Source organism: Salvelinus alpinus, chromosome 10 (assembly GCF_045679555.1).
Source record: "Salvelinus alpinus chromosome 10, SLU_Salpinus.1, whole genome shotgun sequence".
NCBI lineage: Eukaryota > Metazoa > Chordata > Actinopteri > Salmoniformes > Salmonidae > Salvelinus > Salvelinus alpinus.
In genome coordinates this window covers 29574863-29602619 of record NC_092095.1, presented here as the reverse complement: position 1 = coordinate 29602619, position 27757 = coordinate 29574863, and the positions used below count along the sequence as shown (strand labels likewise).

Here is a 27757-nt window from a genome sequence, read left to right as displayed (position 1 = left end):
GAAATCCATGCACCTCCTGAAACTGCTACATGTATGAAGGTTAAAGCATGCTGGATCTTATTTCAGTATCTCATGAAAACTATGGGATAAGTCAAATCTTGAAATGTCACCTTGTCATTGGTGTAGCCATAGCAAGCTGAATGGTTTATGACAGGACATCATAGCGGTTATCACTATGAAGATCATTATCATGTAACTACCAGTGTTAATTTGCATGTCTACTATATTGAGGTCCATAATCACTCTCCTTCGCCATGATAACTCCCACAGCCCCTCTTTACCTTAAAGAAAACATTCAAAATATTGAAACCTCATATTCATCAACTCCAGGACCACTCCAACATCAACACATGTGAACATTTTGCGTGTCTAGGTTTTGTAGTAGAAGATATAGAGTAAAATAGGTGTTTCCAATGACATCATCGGTGTGATTTTAACCAATTATGAGTAAGCATTGCCTACTAATTGTCTACTAATTGGTTGATGATGTCATTGGAAACACTCATCTTCCTCTACCTTTTTTATGACAAAACATTGAAACATTTCCACATGTTGGGGTGGTGCTGGAGATGATGAATATGATGTTGAACATTTTTGAAATTTCCCTTTAACTCCTCCCAAAATAACATGCTATACATACCATATACATTCCTCAGCAGTAACCACTGTATGATGAGCTTTCGTTCCTCTGTGCTTTGCATTAAGACTTGGAGGGATCACTCAGTCCACATCCAGAGACCTATTAGAGAGTTGATGAGGCGCTGTTTTGGATCGGAGGAGTGTGGGTTTAATTCAAAGAGAAGGGGTTTATGGGTAAAGGTCTACTGATCGAGCAGTGTACCTACTGAGCAGGTGGAAATGGGAAGGCTTCTGTATCAATTAGCCCAATTGCAATATGTTTTTTCCCCCCCATTCCATGTCAGAGAGAGGTGAATGAGGAGACCCTCTTATATGTTAACGCGAAAGTGTGTGTGTTTGTGCCCATATTAGCAGACTTATTTAATTTCAAACTATATACACTGCTCAAAAAAATAAAGAGAACACTAAAATAACACATCCTAGATCTGAATGAATGAAATATTCTTATTAAATACTTTTTTCTTTACATAGTTGAATGTGCTGACAACAAAATCACACAAAATGATCAATCTAAATCAAATTTATCAACCCATGGAGGTCTGGATTTGGAGTCACACTCAAAATTAAAGTGGAAAACCACACTACAGGCTCCTTGCACAAAGGCGGAGGTAGCGGTCCTACTGCTGGGTTGTTGCCCTCCTACGGCCTCCTCCACGTCTCCTGATGTACTGGCCTGTCTCCTGCTCCATGCTCTGGACACTACGCTGACAGACACAGCAAACCTTCTTGCCACAGCTCGCATTGATGTGCCATCCTGGATGAGCTGCACTACCTGAGCCACTTGTGTGGGTTGTAGACTCCGTCTCATGCTACCACTAGAGTGAAAGCACCGCCAGCATTCAAAAGTGACCAAAACATCAGCCAGGAAGCATAGGAACTGAGAAGTGGTCTGTGGTCACCACCTGCAGAACCACTCCTTTATTGGGGGTGTCTTGCTAATTGCCTATAATTTCCACCTTTTGGCTATTCCATTTGCACAACAGCATGTGAAATTTATTGTCAATCAGTGTTGCTTCCTAAGTGGACAGTTTGATTTCACAGAAGTGTGATTGACTTGGAGTTACATTGTGTTGTTTAAGTGTTCCCTTTATTTTTTTGAGCAGTGTATTATCTATATTAGTAAAATGCCCTCGATAAGTGGCTGGTGTCAAAAATGTTCTGTTTATCGTCCCAGCTCTACAGTATATTTGTGGAGCCGTATGCCATGAACCACATGTGTACGTTTTCCTGCAGGCAATACTTATTGTATAATGTGTTTGTACTGGAGCCAGTGTGTCCACCGTTCATTTCTGACTCCTATAGCTACCCTGTCATAGGCTCTCGGTACCGACGGCCCCCCTCTGGCGTGACAGCATGACGCTCTCCAATAAAAAGGCTCTCGCTCCCGGTCACACACATGTCGCCATGGCAATTAGCGTGCCAGAGAGTGGGTGATTGACAGCTGCCACAGCTGTGTTGTAAACAAAGAGCAGTTGTGCTCGTAGGGAGACCTACGGCAACCACTGTATCATACCTTTTCTTTTATGATTAATAGTAGAAATACATTGCATACTGTAGGAGTCTCTGTACATCCACAAGTGCAAGGTGGAAACAGATGGTCAGAAACGGATATCATTATAATGATACTGTATGACAGAATGTATGACAGAATACATATCAGTTTACATCCGTATACTGTGCCATATAATACCTAGCATCCAACTCTCTGTCACTTGTGCTTCTTAAGCTCCTTATCCCTGTGTGGAAAGGTTTATGTATCTTGTCCAAACGGACCATTTTACGGCCCATTGGAGGTAATCCCACTCCTGGCTTGGCCGATGGGCCGATGTTGCTGAGATCACATGTGACGGATGGCAGGTAGCTGGAAAGCAGGCTGCTCCGTCTGGCCTCCTTCGCCGCTCAACACACTCCGGGCCCAGCCCGCATCAATCACCTAGTCAGAGTGGTGGGGGAGTACTGTGACTATTCCCGGCCCCTCACACTTTTACACACACACACACACACACACACACATGCACACAAACACACACACACAAACACACACAAACAAACACATACACACTTCTCATTTCCCAAGCTAATGCAAAGGGACTGTGTTGAAAGTGGCAGACAGGTCCACTGCGCCCCACCTTCCTTCCCCACACACAGAGCAGATTTCAACAGCGGTTTGTTCTGTCAGATGGAGAATTGGGAATGACTTGCATTTCAAACCAAGCTGCACAAAGGTATAGCCTCAATTGGTAGGCAAATATCTGCAACAAGACATTTCACTTCATCAACTGAGCTAATTGATCCATTTCAGTGATTTCAGGAAGAATCTCACCTACCTGTGCTCTCAGGTCGAAACCCAAACATGACCCAGCAGCAGTGCATGGGTAAAATCGTTGGGGAAGCCAAGCCCCCCCCCCAAGAAGTGTGTTGGGATTATTGCATTATTTGCTGTTAATTCATATGCCTTGCGATTGTGATATATATATGCCTAAAGGCCATTACAATAAGAAGACAGCGTCAGAATACATTTTACCACAACTTTGTTCCATCACAAAACCGGATAGCAACTTCTATCCGGTGAAGTCCAGGAAGCATATTGCATGTAACAGACGGTTACAATACCTACAGCATGGTTAAGCAAGTTAATGTTTTCGACATTTTCGGTCCACTAAACAACTATTTATTTAAAACCACAGAGAGTTACCGCAAGTCGCAAAGAAAACAGGAGCTGCCTCCACTATTCCAGCACCATTTCAACTTCAACATTTCATCATCATCAAATCACCTCTGTTTAGTCTAATGCAGTGACAACTAAAAGATACCACAAAAATGTTTGTCCAATCAACATAAGCTGAATATGATGTGGCTATCCATGATTCTGATTTCTGTTTGCGCGCGTGTGTATGTGCTCGTGCAAGTAGAAAAACGTGTTGACTCACTCTACTTGTAGAGAAACGCCAATGCCGTCCTCCTCTCTTTCATGTTGACAAAATGGTTTGTCACTCTGTCATACAGTACATGCTTTTATTTTTTGTTGTCCTAGGCTACCTGGCTAAAATATTTGCTCACCAGCCTAACTTCCATTCACAGGCAACGTTAGCTAGTTACCATTAGCCTTCTACATCTAGCTACTGTACATATTGAACTTCCATCCTCTCAGGTTAGGGGCACAACAATATTTGAATTCATGGTTGGATCAGAACCACCGTTATAATCATTTGCCAGTACAGAGAATTAAGTTAAACCGTCCAAATCCGTCTCTCCATCCATGGCGAATTTAGGGGCCAATTTTAACTAGCTAGATAGCCACTGGAGGACAACAACACAACGAGATGCAACAATTCAAGTTGTTTCTGTTAATGATGTATGCTCTCAAAGCAACTTGATAGGAGAGACGCCAAATCCAAGCAGGCTTCCTTTGACACTTTTTTTTTCTTTCGCCAGGACCATTCATAGTTGAGCTCGCTCAGTTTAGCTCAATGCTGATTGGCAAATTTTGTATATTTTTCTTGTCAAGGGAGGCCATGTGCTCGCTGGCTTCTCATGCCTTCAATGATATGGACGGCAACAATGTCATACTTGTTTGGACCAGACAGCATCAGATAGATGGCCTACACGTAGAGAGGCAGAGGGGTGCTGTTTCGCTCGTTCGGATGCTTTCTCCTGTGAGATACATTCAGCCTCTTGCCAATTGAAGGAAAATTATGGAACACAGAGAGACAAAAGAGCTAAAAAATGGGGGGGGGGCTGGCTTCCGTTGGCCTTCATGAATACACGCCACTGAACATGACACGTACAAAATCTGACCTGCCTGCGATACTCCAGAAAAAGGGTCGCCAGTCCTCCCATAGCTCACAGAAAATAAAACGTTCTCTGTTCTAAAGGCAACAGAGAGAGAGAGAGAGCTGCATGACGCTATAGTAGCGTGTTGTCCTGGAGTTGTTCACTGCTGGCCGCTTTGTGAAGCAGGGTGAGCAAAGTTCAGCAGGCCAACACACATTCTTAATGATTCATAAGGTTTGGAAGCATGGTGGTCCCAGTTGACCTTACTGAAGGTCTGAGAAGATGCCTGCTGAGTGGGGAATTCAGAGGACTAATACTAAAAGAGATGGCAAAGATTCAGGAGGAACTGTGCTACACTATCCTATTCTATGGAATTTGAAATATGCTGTATCAATGAAAAACCTCAGCAGCATCATTCATTTTCAAAAAAGTATTTAATGTCATTTCAGCCTGAGCCAGTTATAGGATTCTCTGGCACACTCTGAGGAAGAGGGGTGGAGCCCTCTTCCCCAACAGTATATTTGCATCCGATTGTAAACAAGATCTGCTGGATGGAGTTTTCCATGGATTTTCATGGCAAGTTAAATGTCACTGAAGCAGGGGCGTAGGCATATATATATATTTTGGATAGGCCTAAAAAATCTGGATAGACATTTTTTATACTTATTTATTTAATTTATTTAGCGATTGCACCGTATATTATTTTCGTAATACAATAATTTTATACTAGTGCATGGTACTTGGAGCAGCCTCGTTACATCTACAAATAATGACCTATCCCAGCATATTAAATAAGACAGTAACTTTAGACCAGTTGCCAACTTGCCAACAACACAAAACTCATCTTCAGACGCACTTTAATCTCATTGGGTTTACAAGCCTATATTTGATGTTACAATTTATACCACGGCGGGCAGTAGTACTATAAAATGGTACCTTACCTTTCGTAGACGTATCATAAGGCGTGACCTACATCACAAGGCGCAAACGGTGAGGTTTTGAGATGAATATGGTGATGATTTCATCATAATCCAATGTATCTGTAAATTCACTCTCAAAAGACAGCAAACTGAAGTGGTTCAGCCAGGCGTTTGTCATTGATGTGGGAAGACAATTTTTTATCCTAGTTGTTGTTGTTGAGAAAAGTCTCTCCACACTGCATGAGGACATTGGAAGTGTGACAATGATCCTTAACAGAGTTTATATTAGGGAAAACATCATCAGGGCAGCTGTCAAGTACACTCATTATGGAGGAAAAGTCACTCTTTCCCATGTTACTTTTGCAACTCAACTGCTGAATAAAAACAGTGAATTCAGCATCCTCAATTGATATTGCAGAATGATTGCATGTGGTCTTCAGCTGCTCTTTAAGGCCGCAGGTTTGGGATTCTTTGGAAAAGGAGGCTGCCGCTTGCATGATCCCGTATGTGTCTTGTTGAAATCTTGAGTTCAACTCAGTAATCTGTCTGTCTAGAATATTGTTGTTTTCCCTAATGAAGTTGTGACTACACTTGTCTGCGAATTGTACAGGCAGTTTTCGCTGCCGTGATGCGCTCACATCCCAATTACTAATATCATGCTTAACCATCATCTCTTCAGTTAGCGTGAGAATTTTATCGAAGTCTCCTCCTGAGTTATCTCTGAACGTAGAAAAGGATTTCAGTTAAACCAATACAGTCCGTCACAGATAATGTAGAGCTTTGTAACACGAATAAGGAATAAACACTTGTTGTTCTGGATTTGTTGTAAGAGGGCATCGGCTTCTAATTTGGTTTGTCCACAAGCCTCTGAAAACTCTGCAAGAACCTCTAAAATGACATCTAGCAGTAACAGCACTTTACTCACAGACACTGATTTTGAACTCCACCGTACACCCGTGGATCTTTCTAGCTCGATGCATGGTCTTTCGGGATGCAACTCTTTCTGTACTTCTATGAGTCCAGCATGTCTGTGGGATCCACTCATAAATGTGTGTAGCTGATTTACCGTGTCTAAAAAAAGTACTGACGTGTTCCGACACGTTTGCTGCGGTGCACAGAACCGAATTCAGACAGTGGGAGTTGCAATGCACATATACCGCTTGCTTAAATGTTTGCTTTAGTAGGACATGTACCCCTCCTCTGTTCCCTGACATGACTGATGCGCCATCGAAACAAAAACCCACACACAGAGTGGGATCCAACTCCAGGGGTTGCAACACTTCCAAGTATATTCCGAGACATTCCTTGTGCAGACAAATCAGCAGTTTCCATAAACCCAACAGCTCTTTCTTTAATCATTCCAGCATGAATGTATCGGATGCACACAGCAATAAGTTCTCGGCAAGGTCTTTGCCTGGAGAAGACCAACATGCAAGAATTCAGAATCACATCTGCAGAGAAGGAAGCCTAGATCTGTTTCTTTCAACTTTACAAGCAGTGACGATGAGGATCACCCCAGACGCTCAGAGGCCAGCTCCTCCCAAGATTTTTTAGATCAGGAAGAGGAGCCACGCAGGTTCCTCAACAAGAGAGGGAGAGGACGCGGAAGAGGCCAACACGGAGGGGGAGGAAGAATTCAAGACTATCCAACCACACGGAGCAGGACCAGAACAAGGCTGTGATCAACATTTCTGGAGAACCCCTTTCTGATGATTGCATAAGGGTCTTGTCTAAAGGACTGTCCTTTGCCCCCACATATTCAACTAATGAATTTAATACAAAGATTGACCTATTTCGTTTCTACAGGAATCTACATCTGAAGGCCTGGTACAAGCAAAACATCTCTCCAACTACAGACGCCAGTGTCTCAGGTCAGGCAGTTTCTGTTCCCTCAAAAACACCTTTTAAGCCCAAGTCCACTTTTTGTCCCATAGTCCAGAATGCCACACTAAATACATTTGCCAAGAAAGTTAATTTTGATGTGGAGAATCTGTTTAAGGGTAAAATTGATTCCAACATAACACAACGTAATCTTTCTAAGACAGAGAGGGATGCAGTTGAATCATTGTCCAAAAATGAACGGATTGTAATTAAAAAAGCAGACAAAGGTGGTGCTACAGTAGTGTGGTGTAAAGACAAATATGTGACAGAAGCCTACCGTCAATTAGACAATGACGAATTCTACCAATCTCTTACCTTCAACCCTACAGAGGACCTAAAAACTGAATTGAAAGGGATCCTCACAGAAGCTAAGGAAAATGGTTACATTTCAGACAATGAGTTCAAATTTCTTTTCAATGGCAGTCCGCGTATGGCTTCTTTTTACCTTCTTCCAAAAATCCACAAAAATCTTGAAAACCCCCCAGGCAGACCAGTCATTAGTGGTAATGAAAGTCTGACAGAACCCATCTCTAAGTACATTGATTACTTTATTAAGCCTTTTCTGTTGTCACTTCCAGCCTATCTTCAAGATACCACAGATGTGTTGAACAAAATTAAGGAATTGAAGAATATAGGTACAGCTTCCTTTTTAGTCACCATGGATGTGGAGTCTCTATACACCACCATTGAGCATCAACAAGGTTTGGCAGCGATGCACCATTTCTTGAGTACCCGGCCTGAAACTGAGATGCCTCCTACAGAATTCATTGTATCACTGACTGAATGGACTCTTAATCATAACATCTTTATCTTCCAGGACCGTATTTTCAAACAGGTCAAAGGATGTGCCATGGGAGCTTGCTACAGCCCTTCCTATGCTGGTTTGTACTTGGGTAAATGGGAAAATGACTTCATTTTGGATCCTTCTAATAACCATTTCTTTGACCGGATTATATGGTGGGGACGCATATTGATGATGTTTGCCTGTTTTGGTCCGGCTCAGAAGATGAACTTATTTCATTCCACCAATACCTTAACAGCATTAACCCTTACATCAAACTAACTATGGAATACAGCAAGGATAACATTCATTTTTTGGACCTCGACATTAGTAAAAATGACAAAGGTTATTTGCACACATCAATCTTTAGGAAGCCTACAGATGGGAATACCATTCTGAGGGCAGACAGCTTTCACCCCAAAAGGCTAAAAGAGAATATTCCATATGGCCAATTCCAAAGAGTCCGTAGAATTTGCGATCAGGAAACAGACTACAGTGTCAAATCTGCTGAATTGGAGAATCGCTTTTTGGATCGGGGCTACAGCGTTCAGGTCCTGAAAGATGCAGGTATAAGGGCTGGATTACTTGACAGAGAGAACTTGTTACGAAGAGGAGTGCCTCGTGATACATCAGAGAGAGTCTATTTTGTTACAAAATACAGCACTGAAGCAGAGAACATTAAAAGAATCATTAAAAATAATTGGGGAATCATCCAAAGTGATACGCTACTACGCCAAGTCTTTCCTGAACCACCAGTCATAAGCTTTAAGAGATGTCCTACCCTAAATGACAAATTAGTCCACAGTTATCTTCCGGGTGACTCTCAAAAAACTTGGCTTGACCACAAACCCAAGGGCTCTTTTAAATGTTACCAGTGCAACCATTGCAGTAATATTGCACAGAAAAAGTATTTTGTTGACACAGCTTCTAAAATGGAGTATTACCTCAAGCATTTTATTAACTGCAAAACCACTCATGTCATCTATAGACTGGAATGTCCACAGTGCAAGGTGTTCTACATTGGACGGACAAAGAGACGCCTTCAAGATCGCTTGGCGGAACACAAGTACGCCATACGGGTAGGCAATGAAGACTACCCCATGGCAAGGCACTACAAGTCCTTACACCATGGTAACCCTGCCTCCCTACAAGCTATGGGTATTGATCATGTTCCGGCCTCTATTAGAAAAGGGGACCGTCTTAAACAGTTAAACCAAAGGGAAAGTTTTTGGATTTACAAACTACAGGCCACTAAGTACCCTGGTTTAAATGAAGATATGGATTTCTCACCCTTCCTGTAGGGTCGTGATGGATCCATTTGCTGTCATCTAGTGGACATTTTGCTCAATTGCCCTCTAGCTATGTTTGGACTGTTGTTCATGTTTTGCTGTGGTCTGGAGTACTGTGGAATATATTGCTTTCTTGTTCTGGACACTACTCCCAGTCATGGTTAGGGTTGGAACTGCCTCTCTGGGTGTTCTGATGCTTCTAGCTTGGAGTTGTATGCTCATGATAACATAGCTACAGTATTTCACCTTTTCATGTGTATATTATTGCTTACTAGGTGTGTCCAATTTGGTAACCACTCCCTCTTCTAATTAGGGCTAATTGGAAAAGCCTTTCAAAAGAGGACATTGTATTCTCCTTTTTCTGTACTCCCTGACGAAGGCCATGCAGCCGAAACGCGTCGGTTTTTAAACAACTTTGTTTCTATTGAACATGCCATACTAATAAAGGCATTTTAATTAATTATATGAAGAGTGCCTTGGTCCTCCTTTCTTTTTGATGACCAATTTACACCTTTTACCAAAGAGCACCTTCTATCTACCAAAATATACTATAGTGTACCTTAGTAGCGCTTCCCTTCCTCCTCTTTCTACAAGTTCTCGTTTAGATTGATCTTTATGTTCATCTGCTAGTATGGCAAAACACGTGGAAGGTGCAGAATGAACTTCGTCTTTTATCCTCCACAGTAACAGTGATGCTGCACACTCCAGCAACTCGTTCTGAATTTCGGGGCTCATAAGCGTGACATTGCGAGTTAGCTCATTAAGCCTGTTTTGTATTTCTGAGTCATACTCTGAGATGAAATTGAAGATTTCTAAAAAGTTACCTTTGTTGACTGCCTCTTGGGTTTCTCTATGCCCTCTGAGTGGAATATCCTGCTTTGCACACATTAGAACCATATCTATAACCACTTTAATATATGCACGGTTTCTTTCTATAAAATCCATGTTTGCATCACCATGCATTTGGTTCAACACAGTCCCACGACTTCTAGGCCCATGGGTTGCCTTGTAGGATGAACATTTTGCCAGGGCACTAGCATGTCATTTGCTATTCTCGTGTTTGCAGCAAGCATTTCTTATGAGTTTCCAGTTTTTACATTTTTAAATCTTGTATAAATCTGAATTCGACATTTGCCCCAGGAAAGTGCCGACAAAACTTACAATAAATTGCATATTTTGCTTTACTATACTCAATCCACACGAACTGGTCATACCACCTTGAAGAGAAGCAGCGTGATTTGCCATTTATCATACTTGAAGGGAACTTTGCTAGCTTTGGTGGACGGGCTGGTTCATCAACGGCAAACAAATATGTCGGTGGACCTACTGAAGGTTCACCCCCGCCCGCAGCATCAAGAACGAGAGGAGGCCGTGGGGTAGGCAAGCATGCCTGGCTCAACGTGGCATTGGCGGTTGTGATGGCGATTACGGTTGTTTCTATCCACCTGTTAATGTCTCATTCTGGAAGCTATCGGTAGATTGATCCAAATTATCTTCTGGCACACACTCCTTTTCCTCACTCCTTTTCCTTTTTTGAAAAACATAGCGATCGACATTTGGTTTGCCATTGCTAGAACTACTAAATGACCTTAGCTGGTGAGTCAATTTGAGTAAGCTAGCGTTGTAGAGCTTGCTAGCTTATGCGCTACAAAGTTTAGCCATGTGACGTTGGCAGGTTGTTGAGGCAAACCACGGAATGATTTTATTTTAAATGTAACCAATAGTCGGAAGCAAACTTGATTGTCGCGGGCTATTTCTTTGTTACATTATAATAAAATGACCCATAAAAAATAAATCTCACATGCGTTCCTTTTAAAAATGTAATAAATGATAACACAATTTATATTGAATAATTTCTGGGACATTTTTTGGGTAGGCCTGAGATCAAACTGGGTATGCCGCTGCACTGAAGTTAGGATTTGACGCCATGTAAAGGGAATCTCATTGTACCCTATATGACCAATTTGATTTGAATGCACCTCCCACTTCTGACACCATATTACTGGGGTGGCAGATAGCCAGCTGGGATGGCAGGTTGCCTAGTGGTTAGAGCATTGGGCCAGTAACTGAAAGGTTGCTGGATTGAATCCCAGAGCTGACAGGGTAAACATCTGTTGTTCTGCCCCTGAACAAGGCAGTTAACCCACTGTTCCCTGGTAGGCTGTCATTGTAAACAAGAATTTGTTCTTAACTGATTTGCCTAGTTAAATAAAGGTTAAATTAAAAATAAACAAAACATCTCGGGCAGGGCTTGAATCAAGGACCACTATGCCACCATACTGCTGAATACTTTTGTTTAAAAAAGCTGTGTAGTGCTGATTTAGGTGGCTTGGTGACATCAGTGCTTTGTCTGAGAAGAGCGTCCATTGAGCGGTAACTCTGTAATTACCTTGCGATTGCAGATGGTCGGGAAGGAGAGTCTCAAAGGATTTGTCTGAGGGCTTGGTTGACTGTTTTCAGATTTGTAAATGCAGATGGCCCGGCTCAGAGCTCCTTGAGAGACAGCCAGAAATAGCGACCTCTTAATGCAAAGTCCAGTCACAATAGCCGCTGCTTCATTTAGAGTAGACGGTGCCACTGCCATTGGCCTTGAACCACAGGTCACCAACACTTCAACACTTCACATCATGTTAAGTATCTGGTGGAGTCCAATACTTCGTCTGGGTCCCTCTTGTTATCCTGGGATTCTCAACTGAAGTTATATTAATAATCTGGGCTGAGAAAATAAAATCTTGTTTCAGTTTGAAAATCAGACGGTACTCTTAAAAGAAAATACAATTTTGTCTCACTGTGACCCAGATGTTTTAGAAGCGGAATGGAAGATGGAATCAGGTCCCCCGAGACATAGAATTAATAGTTCTCTTTTAATCCTTGCAAATACGCCTGTTCTTAATTTAGATATTAATTACATCTTGTAATTTGGCAAATGCCGAGAAAAGTCTGCCAAGGATGCCCCTTGACGCTCCTCTGGAGCTCTCTCTAACAGTCCTCTCTCTGTTTCCTATCAGCTCAATCAAATGAAACAGCCTCGCCTAATTTAATATGGAGCATTTCACTGGTTTTCCCATTATGTTCATTGATTAAGACGAGGCTTTGGAGGTTTGTGCTCACTGTTGTAAGTGTTTTCATTGGTTAATTGCTGAGAGAATTGAGTGCGATTCTTTGACATATGTTTTTTAAATGTAAATAGAATTACCATTGAGAGCAACTGCTTCTCAAGATGAACACATATACAGTAAATCCATATATTGTCCATTTTATTCAACATATATCGACACCTGTTCCTACAGTAAATGCCAAAACTGTATTGTCCTTTTTTCTATCCACAGTGCATGTCTATCCGAGGCCATGGGTTTGTGCTCGACAAATACAAATGCCAGTGCAAGACAGGCTTCTACCACCCCAACAGAGTGGCGGTCAATGGCTTCAAAAGTAAGTAACATTACTGATATTTGCCAACATGTTGCAAACATGCTCTGCGATGTGTGACATCACTTGGGATGGGAGCATGGTGAGGACTGAAGGCGAATCATGGTCCTCAAAAACTCGGACAAAATACGATCCTCATTCGTAGCAGCTGCAAGTCGGTGATGTGTTGACCATGCAAATGTATTCAAGTTCTTCTTCTTTCTGTTGTTCCTTCCAGTCGCATATGATGGCTCCTAATCAGGAAGAGGAATTTAGCAGATGTAGCTGTCTGACCCTTTGAGCGCTCTCTCGCGACATGTTCAGTAGTGTTAGTAGCATTAGCATTACTGTTGCTATGACGACATTACCGTTGTTTACGACGACATTACCGTTGTTATGACGACATTATCTTAAACCTCGCCTGGTGTTGGCACCATGTGGTCCTTTATAATCCTTTATTTAAGGAACAAGATACAGTGGAATCGTCATTTTGTGACCCTCCTTCCTTCCCTCCATTGTGTTAATTAGAATAGGCCCTTGCAGACATAAAGCCCCTGTGGTATTCGGTTGGTCGGGCTTGAAGCCCACTCACACTCCTGTGTTCTCCTCCCAGCTCTCTCCCTCAGTCTCCTCTCATCCCACCCAGACCTCTGCATGTCTCTCTGTGTCTGCATCAGTCCCCCCCTCCATCCCTCCCTCCCTCCCTTTATCCCTCCATCCTTACCCACACGCGTCCCTTTTTGCATATGACAGCACAGCAAGAGCTCCCACCACGAAGTTAAGCTCTCTCTCATTCAGAGAGGGGTGGATGTGTCTGTGCGTGTGTGCGTCGATGTGCGTTTATGTGCAAGGGGGGGGGGGGTAATTTGATTAGAGCAAACAGAGGCACGTGCCTTACAGACATGTTCTTCAGAAGTTTTGCCCACCACCGGGCCAACAACAACTGTTGTCTTAATCTCAAAGTGAACATTCTCCTTCCTCAACACTCTTTGTAGAGGAAACCGCCACTGTTCACCTTTCCTTTTCGATTCCTTACATTTCCATAGCTTTAGCGTCCAATGAAGTTAGGTTCGCTTTCAGACTGTGAGAAACTGAGTCAACAGGAGAAGCAATGAGCCAAATGAGAGACAGCTATGAGTCATACCATCAAACCAATGGGAGATAAGTAGGTATTTTCAGGAGATCAAGGATGTGCAGAGTCATAGATTTCTAAAATAGTCTTTGGTTAAGAGCAAAGTCCCAGTAAATGGGAGAAATGGTTGGAGTTTTACCCAATATCGCTGCCAAACTGGCATCACTAAAGGGTTTCTCGCTCTCTCCATCGACACCCCTCTTGAGACAATTATCTGAGCCCACCAGCATTTCCCATGTCCCCTGAATTTGTCCATGTGAGCCTTGCACATTTCTCTGTGCTTTAGCCATGAGTATTCTCTGCGGAGTACTGGTATGATATGCCAATCGTTGAACCAGGGAAACTGTGTTGACTTTTCATGTTCACACATATGCTTTGATGTTTAGGTGCAGTACAGACACCAGAGAGAGCTTAGGTTTCATCCTCCAGGCTTTCACTCTGTCATAGGGTGGCAGGTAGCCTAGCGTTTAGAGCGTTGGGTCATTAACCGAAAGGTTGCTGGTTCGAAGACCTGAGCCAACAAGGTGAAAAATCAGTCAATGTGCCCTTGAGCAAGGCACTTAACCCTAGCTCCAGAGGCACCGTACTGCTATGGCTGACCCTGTAAAACAACACATTTCACTGCACCTATTTTTTGTTATTTTTCTACAGAGGATACTGTCATAATTTTAAAAAGGCTGTTTACTTAAAGGCCCAGTGCAGTCAAAAACTTGATTTCCTGTGTTTTATATATATATTTCCATACTATGAGGTTGGAATAATATTTTAATAATACTATAATAATAATAATAATAATAATTGTGAAAATTATGATAATGCCTTTTTAGTGTAAATGCTGTTTGAAAAACTTCGGATGGAGTTTTGGCCTGCCTGGGGACATCATTATTAGACCAATAAGAAAGAGAGTACCAAACCTCTCTGCCAATAATAGCTAGTTTTCAGTGTTCCCCTTCTCACTCAGACCACTCCCAGACAGTCCTAGCAATATTCTTTCTTGAGAAATTGCTCTTTGCTAAGAAGCTATTTTTGTTTCTTTTTGACCATTTTAATTGAAAACATTCTCAGCAAGGTATTTAATTATTACCCAGAAATGATTTGATATTGAGATAAAAATGGCTGCATTGGACCTTTAACACAAGAGCCGAGTGAGTCATTTAGACTCAATATGAATTCAACATTATAAACAAGATGTGTTTCTATGCCCTCATTCATACAGCCAATCAAACATTCAGCGACGTTTAAAGTGTCCGTTACTTAGCTATGGCTTTAGCAATGTCAGGTGTAGGTGTATGTACTGCTGACAGAAACACTATATTACAACAAACAGTATGCCACCCCTCCTTGTTATATACAATGGTACACAACATAAATCATTTTTTTACACACTGAAAATTATGTCATCAATGATCGAAGATGTGGAAGTTAATCAATGGCACCCTATTCCTTTAGAGGGCACTACTTTTGACCAGGGCCTGGGATCTGGTCAAAAGTAGTGCACAATGTAGCGAATAGGGTGCAATTTATGCCCATGCTGGGTCTTATCTTAAAAATAGCTGTGAAATTCCAATAAATGGAGGTGAGATGATATGATGATGATGATGATGATGCCGAAGCCAGAGAAGATATTAGAGATATAAAGGCCTGGCACAGATGGTGTGCGAACACCCACGTAGAGACCTACAGGAAACCACAGGAGGAGCAGCCATAATCAGAGAGAAGGGCCTATGTTTAACACGTTTAAGGAGAGCCACTTGAACAGGGTGAAAGGTTACGTTGACATGAGGAGTCTGGCTCCCTCTAATTGCTACAAAGGAGCTAAAGAATAGCACTAAGTAATTTACCAAATAAAGCTACCATAAAGTACTACAAAGTACCTCATTTAGGTGAGTGTTGAAGTGCCATTTTATTGGAAATTGTTTTTATGACCCAGGTAAAAAATCTTTAAGAAATCTTTCTGTCACAGGTTGGGGCAGAAAGGGAAAAGCTTCAGACGGGAGTCCTAACCTGGCCGAGGGGTCGTCCAGCGACTGCCTGCCCTGTCAGGAGGGCTGTGCCTACTGCAAGGATGACACGCCCTGTGTTGCTCGAAGCGACAGCGCCCTTCGCATGGCCGTGCTCTCCTTCCAGGTCCTGTGTATGCTGGTGGACTTTGTCAGCATGGTGATCATCTACCACTTCCGCAGGAACAAGGTGAGGCACTATTCAGCCGTCATTCATCCCCTTTTACCTTGATCACAATCACTATTCATCATCTATTACATTGATATATGATATATTGACATATAGTTCATGACTTAATACATGTTATTCATGTTATTTTCCATCCTAATTCGTCATCTATGTTGATGTATTTGTTCATGGATGACTTGATACATGTTATTCTATCCTATTAGCCTACATTGTTTTATTCATTAATGGATGACTGGGTCTATCTTATCCTTTTCCTTTTCTTTGTTCTTGAACCTGAATGAGAACAGGGGCACACACTGTACTGTACTTTTTGAACAGAATGATATTTGCTGGATATTTTACTGTATAGATTGTACGTGTTTTGACCATTTGGCCATGGGTAGCTCAGGAACATTCAACTAGTGTATTATTCATGGGGATACCTCTTCTGACAGTTCAGAGCACCACAAATAATAATTGATTCTATCTGATTATACATGATTCATTGGCACACGCAATCTGGTACAGTTTGGCACATTGATGGCAGAACTAAGGTTCCAACTCTAAGCTTTAATGCCGATTGACACGTTTAGTTGGCATTTGCACCAGTTCAAAAGTTGTGTCTTTAGTTTCAACTGAACTGGAGTGAGTTTTCCAAGACATTCGTGGCACTAAGATCAGCGTTCGTCCCTTGCCAACCAAATGTCTCACTCTTAGACTCTATGAGATGATCTTAGCTACAACGTTTTGGGAAGTTCACTATAGAGCTGGGCTTCTATCCATGAGATGTTTCAGAGTAGGAGTGCTGATCTAGGAACAGGTCCACCCTGTCGACATTATCTTATTCATTATGATCTTAAAGGGAAAACTGATCAGATCAGCACTCAGCAAGCATTAAGAATATGGGCCCTGATGTTCAGCATATGTTATGAAGGGAGAATGTTAGTACAATGAAATTGAGAACAGTGCTGTAGGTGCATACCTTAGGTAGATGATAATAACTATGTTGCGTCTAAGACAAGGGTTTAGTCTAGGCCTCACTGGTAAGTAAGCCTTGTCAGAGCCAGAACAGCTTAAAGGGCAGGAGCCTATTACCTATTTTTCTAGCATGAGGCAGCTTGTACAAGTACACCCCCTGGACAGGATGCTAGACTTTCGTTGGGCCGATCCATCTCCTTAATGCTGAGTGCCAAGCAGGGTATTATGTCCCATTTTTAGAGTCTTTGGTATGACTTGACTAGGGATCGAACCCCAAACCGTTCAATCTCAGGGCAGACACTCTAACCACAAGGCTACTGAGTTGGTACGTGGAGGGATCTGATTTCTCTTAACAAGATTCAGTTTCTCCATGGCTGTCCTCGATGCTATGGGCTTATAAATAGATCTGCCTAGCTTCTCCAATGCCCACACACTCTCCAAATCCCCCAGGCTTCTAACAGGAAAATAATAACATCTCTGAGATAGAATAATCTTGGGTACAGTGATATTCTTTGATACAAGTAAAACATTTACGAAACCTCCTTGCCATGGATGTGGAATCCTCAAGAATGTGTGTACTGTAGACCACAATACCTACCTAGAGAGATTTCATCTGTATTTTCCATAGCTGGCTACATACCACCACAGTCAGAGGCTGGCACTAAGACAGCATTGAATGAGCTGTATTCCGCCATAAGCAAACAAGAAAATGCTCACCCAGAGGCGGCACTCCTAGTAGCCGGGGACTTTAATGCAGGGAAACTTAAATCCGTTTGACCAAATTTCTATCAGCATGTTAGATGTGCAACCAGAGGAAAAATCTCTAGACCACCTTTAACTCCACATACAGAGATGCGTACAAAGCTCTCCCTCGCCCTCCATTTGGCAAATCTGACCATAATTCTATCCTCCTGATTCCTGCTTACAAGCAAAAATAAAAGCCGGAAGCACCAGTGACTAGATGAATAAAAAGTGGTCAGATGAAGCAGATGCTAAGCTACAGAACTGTTTTGCTAGCACAGACTGAAATATGTTGCGGCATTCCTCCGATGGCATTGAGGACTACACCACATCAGTCATTGGCTTCATCAATAAGTGCATCGATGACGTCATCCCCACAGTGACCGTATGTACATACCACAACCAGAAGCCATGGATTACAGGCAACATCCGCACTGAGCTAAAGGCTAGAGCTGCCGCTTTCAAGGAGCGGGACTCTAACCCGGAAGCTTAATAGAAATCCCGCTATGCCCTGCGACGAACCATCAAACATGCAAAGCGTCAATACAGGACTAAGATCGAATCGTACTACACCGGCTCTGACGCTCGTTGGATGTGGCAGGGCTTGCAAACCATTACAGACTATAAAGGGAAGCACAGCCGAGAGCTGCCCAGTGACACAAGCCTACCAGTCGAGCTAAACTACTTCTATGCTCGCTTCGAGGCAAATAACACTGAAACATGCATGAGAGCTCCAGCTGTTCTGGAAGACTGTGTGATCGCGGTCTCTGCAGCCGATGTGAGTAAGACCTTTAAACAGGTCAACATTCACAAGCCCGCAGGGCCAGACGGATTACCAGGACGTGTACTGCGAGCATGCGATGACCAACTGGCAAGTGTCTTCACTGACATTTACAACCTCTCCCTGTCCGAGTCTGTAATACCAACATATTTTAAGCAGGCCAGCATAGTGCCTGTGCCCAAGAACACTAAAGTAACCTGCCTAAACAACTACCGACCCGTAGCACTCACGTCAGTAGCCATGAAGTGCTTTGAAAGGCTGGTCATGGCTCACAACAACACCATTATCCCAGAAACCCTAGACCCACTCCAATTTGCATACCGCCCCAACAGATACACAGATGATGCAATCTCTATTGCACTCCACACTGCCCTTTCTCCCCTGGACAAAAGGAACACCTATGTGAGAATGCTATTCATTGACTACAGCTCAGCATTTAACATCATAGTGCCCTCAAAGCTCATCAATAAGCTAAGGACCCTGGGACTAAACACCTCCCTCTGCAACTGGATCCTGGACTTCCTGACGGGCCGCCCACAGGTGGTAAGGGTAGGTAACAACACATCCGCCACGCTCATCCTCAACATAGGGGCCCCTCAGGGGTGCGTGCTCAGTCCCCTGCTGTACTCCCTGTTCACTCATGACGGCCAGGCACGACTCCAACATCATCATTAAGTTTGCCGATGACACAATGATGGTAGTTCTGATTACCAACAACGACGAGACAGCCTATAGGGAGGTCAGAGACCTGGCCGTGTGGTGCCAGGACAACAACCTCTCCCTCAACGTGATCAAGACAAAGGAGATGATTGTGGACTACAGGAAAAAGAGGACAGAACACGCCCCCATTCTCATTGACGGGGCTGTGGTGGAGCAGGTTGAGAGCTCCACCACGTCACTAACAAACTAACATGGTCCAAACACACCAAGACAGTCGTGAAGAGGGAACGACAAAACCTATTCCCCCTCAGGAGACTGAAAAGATTTGGCATGGATCCTCAGATCCTCAAAAGGTTCTACAGCTGCACCATCGAGAGCATCCTGACTGGTTGCATCACTGCCTGGTATGGCAACTGTTTAGCCTCCGACTGCAAGGCACTACAGAGTGTAGTGCAAATGGCCCAGTACATCACTGGGGCCAAGCTTCCTGGCATCCAGGACCTCAATACCAGGTGGTGTCAGAGGAAGGCCCTAAAAAGTGTCAAAGACTCCAGCCACCCTACTCATAGACTGTTCTCTTTGCTACCGCACGGCAAGTGGTACCGGAACGCCAAGTCTAGGTCCAAGAGGCTTCTAAACAGCTTCTTCCCCCAAGCCATTAGACTCCTGAACATCTAATCAAATGGCTGCCCAGACTATTTGGATTGCCCCCCCCCCCCCCCTCTTTTACACAGCTGCTACTCTCTGTTGTTATCGTCTATGCATAGTCATTTTAATAACTCTACCTACATGTACATATTTCCTCAACTAACCGGTGCCCCCGCACATTGACTCTGTACCGGTACCCCCCGTATATAGTCTCGCTATTATTGTTTTAATGCTGCTCTTTTACTTGCTACTTTTATTTCTTATTCTTATCCATATATATTTTTTTAACTGAGTTGTTGGTTAGGGGCTCGTAAGTAGGCATTTCACTGTAAGGTCTACACCTGTTGTATTCGGCGCATGTGACTAATAACATTTGATTTGATTTGATACTGGCAAAGTATGGCAAGGCCATTACTTAGATTTGACAGTATTAAAGGCAACTTCGCTGTTCTACATCTACATCTACAACATGACATTTACTTTTTATAGTAGAGCCGTGTAGTCCTGAACCAGTTCATTATTCATAGCCTGGTGAACTTTTGGCTGTGGAACTTTTGGCTCTATAATCGCATTAGCTTTCTGGATTGGAGCACAACACCTAAGCCCTCAGTTGGGTTCTGTCAATTAATTGGCTTCATTTAGGACTTTGTCTTGAGCGTGAGAAATCTCTGGATTAGGATGTAGGTTGACAGATTCACTGACAGGAGAACATCTCCTTACTGGATCACACACACCTTGGGATGAGTTAGCTCTAATAGGGTTAAGACGAAACAATGTCTTTTCTCACGAATACAACTTCTAGAATTTGGAGTTATGTCATATTGAATGTCCCTGTATGTAATCATCATTTATCCTCCAAAAGGGACTTTACTTCTGTTGCCACTCTATGCGTGGTAGCAGCACTATCATTTGCTCAAGGTTCAAGAGCAGTAAGCTGTGTATAGGCACTTATACTGTATGTTTGCAAACCCATGGCACAGCTGTCCATTGCCCCTTGAAAGCATCCTCAAGCACCGTTTACTGTCAAAGAATGCATGGCTGAATGTCTGATGTACTGTAAGAGGAGCCTGGAAATATCCATGAAATGGGAAACCATAGAAAAACGTAGAATGTTCTAGTTCTGTGGGGCAAACATTTATTTGATGAGGTTTGATAAGGCTTAGGATACAGCTGTTATTTATTTTGTTTGTTTACGAATGCACTAGTACATTTACATTTGAGTCATTTAGCAGACACTCTTATTGAGCGACTTAAAATAAGTCCATTCACCTTAAGGTACAGTAGCTAGGTGAGACAACCACATATCACAGTCATAGTGAGTACATTTTTCCCTCAATAAAGTAGCTATGAAAGTAGGCTTCATTCAGGTCGTCTTGACTCCTACTAATACGTAGTTTTAGCATTATTCAAATTAAACCTTTGTTAAATGTTGTTTCTGTCTCCTGTGTTCCAGAGTATCAGAGCCTCTGGGGTAGTTCTATTGGAGGCCATCCTGACTGGAGCACTGCTTCTCTACTTTCCGGTGAGTCACAGTGTGTGTGTGTGTGTGTGTGCGTGCGTGCGTGCGTGCGTGCGTGCGTGCGTGCGTGCGTGCGTGGGAGGGGGGTTATTTACTATCTCTAGTATGATTGGCCTCTGCCCTTATTATTTAAAAGTTTACGACAAAGTTTGTATGTGACAAAAAGTTGCCATTCAGTTTAACCTTTGATCCAGACTATATATTCATTCAACAACACACATTCGTCTTGTATGACAAGACTAATGTGGCATGAAGGCTGCCGTGGAATGTTGACTTGGTCAGGTAATAGAAAAGCGTTCATAAATCACAGTGCCTCGTTTTGGAGGGTTTCTACAGAGTAGAGTTAAACAGTGTTACTTTGTTTGGCGGAGACAAACATCCTGGGGCTCTCCTCTGACCTCCTGCTAACTGTACGCTGCTAATCTGCCCAATGAACCCAGCAACCTGTGAAATATACCATCTGTTGACCAGCCACTCATGTTAAATGTGTGCAGCACCTATTCAGACCTTAGCAAGTCTCCTATTCAATTACATTACATTCGCTAACACATTTCTTCACAATAAGGATGGTTGACATTAACTGTCTATAACCTTATTTGACACGTGTTACATCACTCATAACAGACGTTACACCATTCTAATTGTAGAAACTCATAGAAACGATCAACTATACTAGATTAAGTAGCATTAAGAGCAAACGATACAATTTAGAGGCAGATGAAAATAACCAAATAACCAGAGCTTCTATTTCAAGCGTCCGATTATTTCCACAGATGACCGAGCCTCAGGGCGTCTCCACATAACATGGATTTACGCAGATGTATTGTTATGTCTTAGTCAGTGGTGCCCCGGGCCTCTGGGTGATTGCAATTTAGTGGTGATCGCAGCGAGCTATGGGCTTAGCATAGCCACGAAGGGTAAATTAAAGTGAACTGATTTAGAGCCGCTCGCTAATCAATGCAATTAGCCAGTGACAAGGAAAGTAATCATCTTTGAAATTGCAATGAAATAGGGAGCGAAAGCAGGGGTTGGTTGGATGGGGATGGGGTCGTCTGTGATTGGATGGACAACGTCAGTGTAACGTACGTCATTAAATGAAGACCAAGGTGCAGCGTGGTAGGCGTACATTTTCTTTAGTATTAAATGTTCCACCAAAAAACAATAAACAACTCTACGAACGTAAAGCTAGGAGTGCAACACCTGCAACACAAAAAGACAAGATCCCACAACTGAAGGTGGGAAAAAGGGCTGCCTAAGTATGATCCCCAATCAGAGACAACGATAGACAGCTGCCTCTGATTGGGAACCATACTCGGCCAACAAAGAAATATAAACATAGATTTCCCACCCTAGTCACACCCTGACCTACCAAATAAAGGATTAAAAGGATCTCTAAGGTCAGGGCGTGACAGTCAGTCCTGTTGGAGGATTGGTGAACGAGCAGGAAGTGGGCATTTCTCAGATGGAAATTAAAATATGGAAATTACAACAACAAATGAATTGAAAATAGTGGTTGAAAAATTGCTCCATGTCTTGTGTTTCCATTGAAATGGAATGGACCACAATTCTTATGTAACACCATTTTGGCAAACATCTTCCATTATCAAAATGAGCCATCCCAATTGAATACTGAACATATTGGAAGACTGAGCAAATTATTTATACCCATATTTTATGTATTGAAATCCAAGTCACCACAAGACCTCCTTGTCTCATTTTGATATGCTGTCTTTCAGTTCCTTTATATGAAAATTGTTCCTTTCTGCACGAGTCCATTGTCTACGTAGCACGCTATATTGATCTCCAGCCTGATCCCTTTGCATGTCTCCTTTGTGAATCTCACATGAGCCTTCCTTCCTGCCTGCTAGGGCGAGTCGCATCACTCCCAATCTAAATATAGATTCAGAAATATTCCACCGCTGCTGCTGCTTCTATTTTAAATAATTCCAGTGTTATTAAGGAGCAAGGAGATGCATCTCATCCCAGTGCTCTCTTGGCATTCCGTTCTTTGGAGTAATGCAATTTCCCCCCCTTTCCCCCGTTCTCCTCAGTGTGTCACATGCAATAACTTCAGTCGCTGCCCAGAATAAGGCAGGAGGAAAGACAGGGAGCGAGCGGAAAAAAGGAGAGAAAGGAAATTACGGGAGTGCCAAAGCTGGCTATTTCTGTTTGGCTGTGTGGAGATGAGAGAGGAGGGAACAGACACATAACTTGTGATTCTCCATGTGATCTGTGCATTAGCTTTCCGGCTATGTATTTGTCTCTTATTCAGGTGGCTCGAAAGCCTGAGATTGGAGTAAAGTGACGGTTTGGATTGCTATTTCTCATCATTTTCAAAATGCCACCAAGTTTCTCAATCAAGGGGGGATATATTCAGATAGAATAATTTGTGGGAGCTGTCCATCGCGGTACAACCTCACTCACTCATTCTCTCCTCCCTTTATTCACTGTTGGTAGCTCCATCTCTCTTTATTTCGTTTCCTGTCTTCTCCTCCCCCACAGTGTTTTGTGCTGCTCCCTCTCCCAGCCCATCTGTGTGTGTGCTAGCGCAGGCTGCCACTGAGACCCCCCGTCTTTCCCTCTCCCCCCGCCTGGGTACCCCATCAGAGACTCTGGGCTTTTACTCTGCTGCCTTCCTGTTGCTTCACACACATACGCCCACAAACATGCACACACACTCACATATACACAGTCAACCACAACAACCACATCATGCATGCATATACTCTCTCTACCTCTCTTTCTCTCTCTCTCTCTCTCTCTCTCTCTCTCTCACTCATACACACACACACACACACACACACACACACACACACACACACACACACACACACACACACACACACACACACACACACACACACACACACACACACACACACACACACACACACACTCCACCTCATACTCCCTCCTTCTCCTCCTCCTCCACCTGTCTGCTTGCGTCTCTCCTCTCCTCCTCCATCTCAGGCCTTCCCCAGTCCCCATGCAGTGCAGGGCAGACAGACATAGCGTCACAGCACATCAGGGGGCTAATGAGAAACAGTATGTCTGAGGGATAATGCATCCTGACCTGTCAGGCCATGAAACACGGCCCGCCTGGCATCTCCTTCCCCCTTCCTGCTTCCCATCCCAGCTGCTCCGACACTTTCAATCTGCCTTAAGTGGATCTGTTGTGGGTGGAGGGTGAAGTGGCGTGTTTTGGAGCCCCCCCCCCCCGCCCACCCCCACCGCCAGATCGTGTGCCTCCCTGCTTCCCTGCTTCCCTGCAAAGTGCTGAGGCGTAGGGCTCATCCAAAACCCACAGATGCTCTCTGAGTAGAACGTTAGGGGGTAGGTAAACTTGTGCTATTGTGGTACTTGGTGTGTTTACAGAGAAAGAGGAACTTAAGAGAGTGAGATTGAACATAGATGGAAGAGCATGAAAGAGGGTTGGACAAACACAGTACATTGACTTAGGTCGACCAGTCAAATCAAATCAAAATCAAATCATATTGTATTAGTCACATGCGTCGAATACAACAGCTGTAGTAGACCTTACAGTGAAATGCTTACTTACGAGCCCCTAACCAACAATGCAGTTTAAAAAAAATATGGATAAGAATAAGAAATAAAAGTAACAAGTAATTAATGAGCAGCAGTAAAATAACAATAGCGAGACTATATACGGGGGGTACCGATACAGAGTCAATGTGCGGAGGCACCGGTAAGTTGAGGTAATATGTACATGTAGGTAGAGTTACTAAAGTGACTATGCAAAGATGATAAGAACAGAGAGTAGCTGCGGTGGAAAAGAGGGTGGGGGGCGGGACAATGCCAATAGTCTGGGTGGCCATTTGATTAGATGTTCAGGAGTCTAACGGATTGGGGGTAGAAGCTGTTTAGAAGCCTCTTGGACCTAGACTTGGCGCTCCGGTACCTCTTGCCGTACGTCTATGACTAGGGTGGTTGGAGTCTTTGACAATTTTTAGGTCCTTCCTCTGACACCGCCTGGTATAGAGGTCCTGGATGGCAGGAAGCTTGGCCCCAGTGATGTACCCTCTGTATTGCCTTGCGGTCAGAGGCCGAGCAGTTGCCATACCAGGCAGTGATGCAACCAGTCAGGATGCTCTCGAAGGTGCAGCTGTAGAACCTTTTGATGATCTGAGGACCCATGCCAAATCTCTTCAGTCTCCTGAGGGGGAATAGGTTTTGTCGTGCCCTCTTCACGACTGTCTTGGTGTGCTTCGACCATGTTAGTTTGTTGGTGATGTGGATACCAAGGAACTTGAAGCTCTCAACCTGCTCCACTACAGCCCCGTCGATGAGAATGGGGGCGTGCTCGGTCCTCTTTTTCCTGTAGTACACAATCATCTCCTTTGTCTTGATCACGTTGAGGAAGAAGTTGTTGTCCTGACACCACACGGCCAGGTCTCTGACCTCCTCCCTATAGGCTGTCTCGTCGTTGTCGGTGATCAGAACTACCATAATTGTGTCATCGGCAAACTTAATGATGATGTTGGAGTTGTGCCTGGCCGTGCAGTCATTAGTGAACAGGGAGTACAGGAGGGGACTGAGCACACACCCCTAAGGGGCCCCTGTGTTGAGGATCAGCGTGACGGATGTGTTGTTACCTACCCTTACCACCTGGGGGTGGCCCGTCAGGAAATCCAGGATCCAGTTGCAGAGGGAGGTGTTTAGTCCCAGGGCCTTTGCTTATTGATGAGCTTTGAGGGCACTATGGTGTTGAACGCCATGCTGTAGTCAATGAATAGCATTCTCACATACTGTAGGTGTTACTTTTGTCCAGGTGGGAAAGGGCAGTGCGGAGTGCAATAGAGATTGCATCATCTGTGTATCTGTTGGGGCAGTATGCAAATTGGAGTGGGTCTATGGTTTGTGGGATAATGGTGTTGATGTGAGCCATGACCAGCCTTTCAAAGCACTTCATTGCTACAGACATAAATGCTACGGTAGTCATTTAGGCAGGTTACCTTAGTGTTCTTGGGCACAGGGACTATGGTGGTCTGCTTAAAACATGTTGGTATTACAGAATCGGACAGGGAGAGGTTGAAAATGTCAGTGAAGACACTTGAAAGTTGGTCAGCGCATGCTCGCAGTACACGTCCTGGTAATCCATCTGGCCCTGCAGCCTTGTGAATGTTGACCTGTTTAAAGGTCTTACTCACATCGGCTGCGGAGAGCGTGATCACACAGTCTTCCAGAACAGCTGGTGCTCTCATGCATGTTTCAGTGTTTTTTGCCTCGAAGCGAGCATAGAAGTAGTTTAGCTTGTCTGGTAGGCTCGTGTCACTGGGCAGTTCTAGGCTGTGCTTCCCTTTGTAGTCTGTAATGGTTTGCAAGCCCTGCCCCATCCAACGAGTGTCAGTGCCGGTGTAGTACGATTTGATCTTAGTCCTGTATTGACGTTTACCAGTTTGACGGTTCGTCGCAGGGCATAACGGGATTTATTATAAGCTTACGGGTTAGATTCCGGCACCTTGACAGTGGCAGCTCTAGCCTTTAGCTCAGTGTGGATGTTGCCTGTAATCCATGGCTTCTGGTTGGGGCATATATGTACGGTCACTGTGGGGATAACGTCATCGATGGATTTATTGATGAAGCCAATGACTGATGTGGTGTAGTCCTCAATGCCATCGGAGGAATCCCGCAACATATTTCAGTCTGTGCTAGCAAAACAGTTCTGTAGCTTAGCATCTGCATCATCTGACCACTTTTTTATTCATCTAGTCACTGGTGTTTCCTGCTTTTATTTTTGCTTGTAAGCAGGAATCAGGAGGATATAATTATGGTCAGATTTGCCAAATGGAGGGCGAGGGAGAGCTTTGTACGTGTCTCTGTATGTGGAGTTAAAGGTGGTCTAGAGATTTTTCCTCTGGTTGCACATCTAACATGCTGATAGAAATTTGGTCAAACGGATTTAAGTTTCCCTGCATTAAAGTCCCCGGCTACTAGGAGCACCTCCTCTGGGTGAGCATTTTCCTGTTTGCTTATGGCGGAATACAGCTCATTCAATGCGGTCTCAGTGCCAGCATCAGTCTGTGGTGGTATGTAAGACAGCTACTAAAAATACAGAAACATTCTCTAGGTAGATAGTGGGGTCTACGGCTTATCATGAGATACTCTACCTCGGGCGAGCAAAACCTTGAGACTTCCTTAGATATCGTGCACCAGTTGTTATTTACAAAAATACATAGTCCGCCACCGCTTGACTTACCAGACACTGCTGTTCTATCCTGGCGATACAGCTTATAACCAGCCAGCTGTATGTTGATAATGTCGTCGTTCAGCCACGACTCCGTGAAGCATAAGATATTACAGTTTTGAATGTCCCGTTGGTAGTTTAATCTTCCACGTAGGTCATCGATTTAATCCAAAGATTGCACGTTTGCTTGCAGAATGGAAGGAAGTGGGGGTTCATTCGATCGTCTATGAAT

At 43.6% G+C, this 27757-nt stretch overlaps 1 protein-coding gene across 1 annotated transcript in view; it reads left to right on the top strand.

Moving 5' to 3' along the window:
• The window catches only part of gpr158a (G protein-coupled receptor 158a), a 102764-nt gene that overhangs the window by 33283 nt on the left and 41724 nt on the right, over positions 1 to 27757 (top strand). The window contains exons 3-5 of the mRNA XM_071328800.1: positions 12614 to 12716; positions 15788 to 16014; positions 21255 to 21323. Coding sequence (XP_071184901.1) covers positions 12614 to 12716; positions 15788 to 16014; positions 21255 to 21323 — 399 coding nt within the window. The remainder of the gene's footprint in view (positions 1 to 12613; positions 12717 to 15787; positions 16015 to 21254; positions 21324 to 27757) is intronic.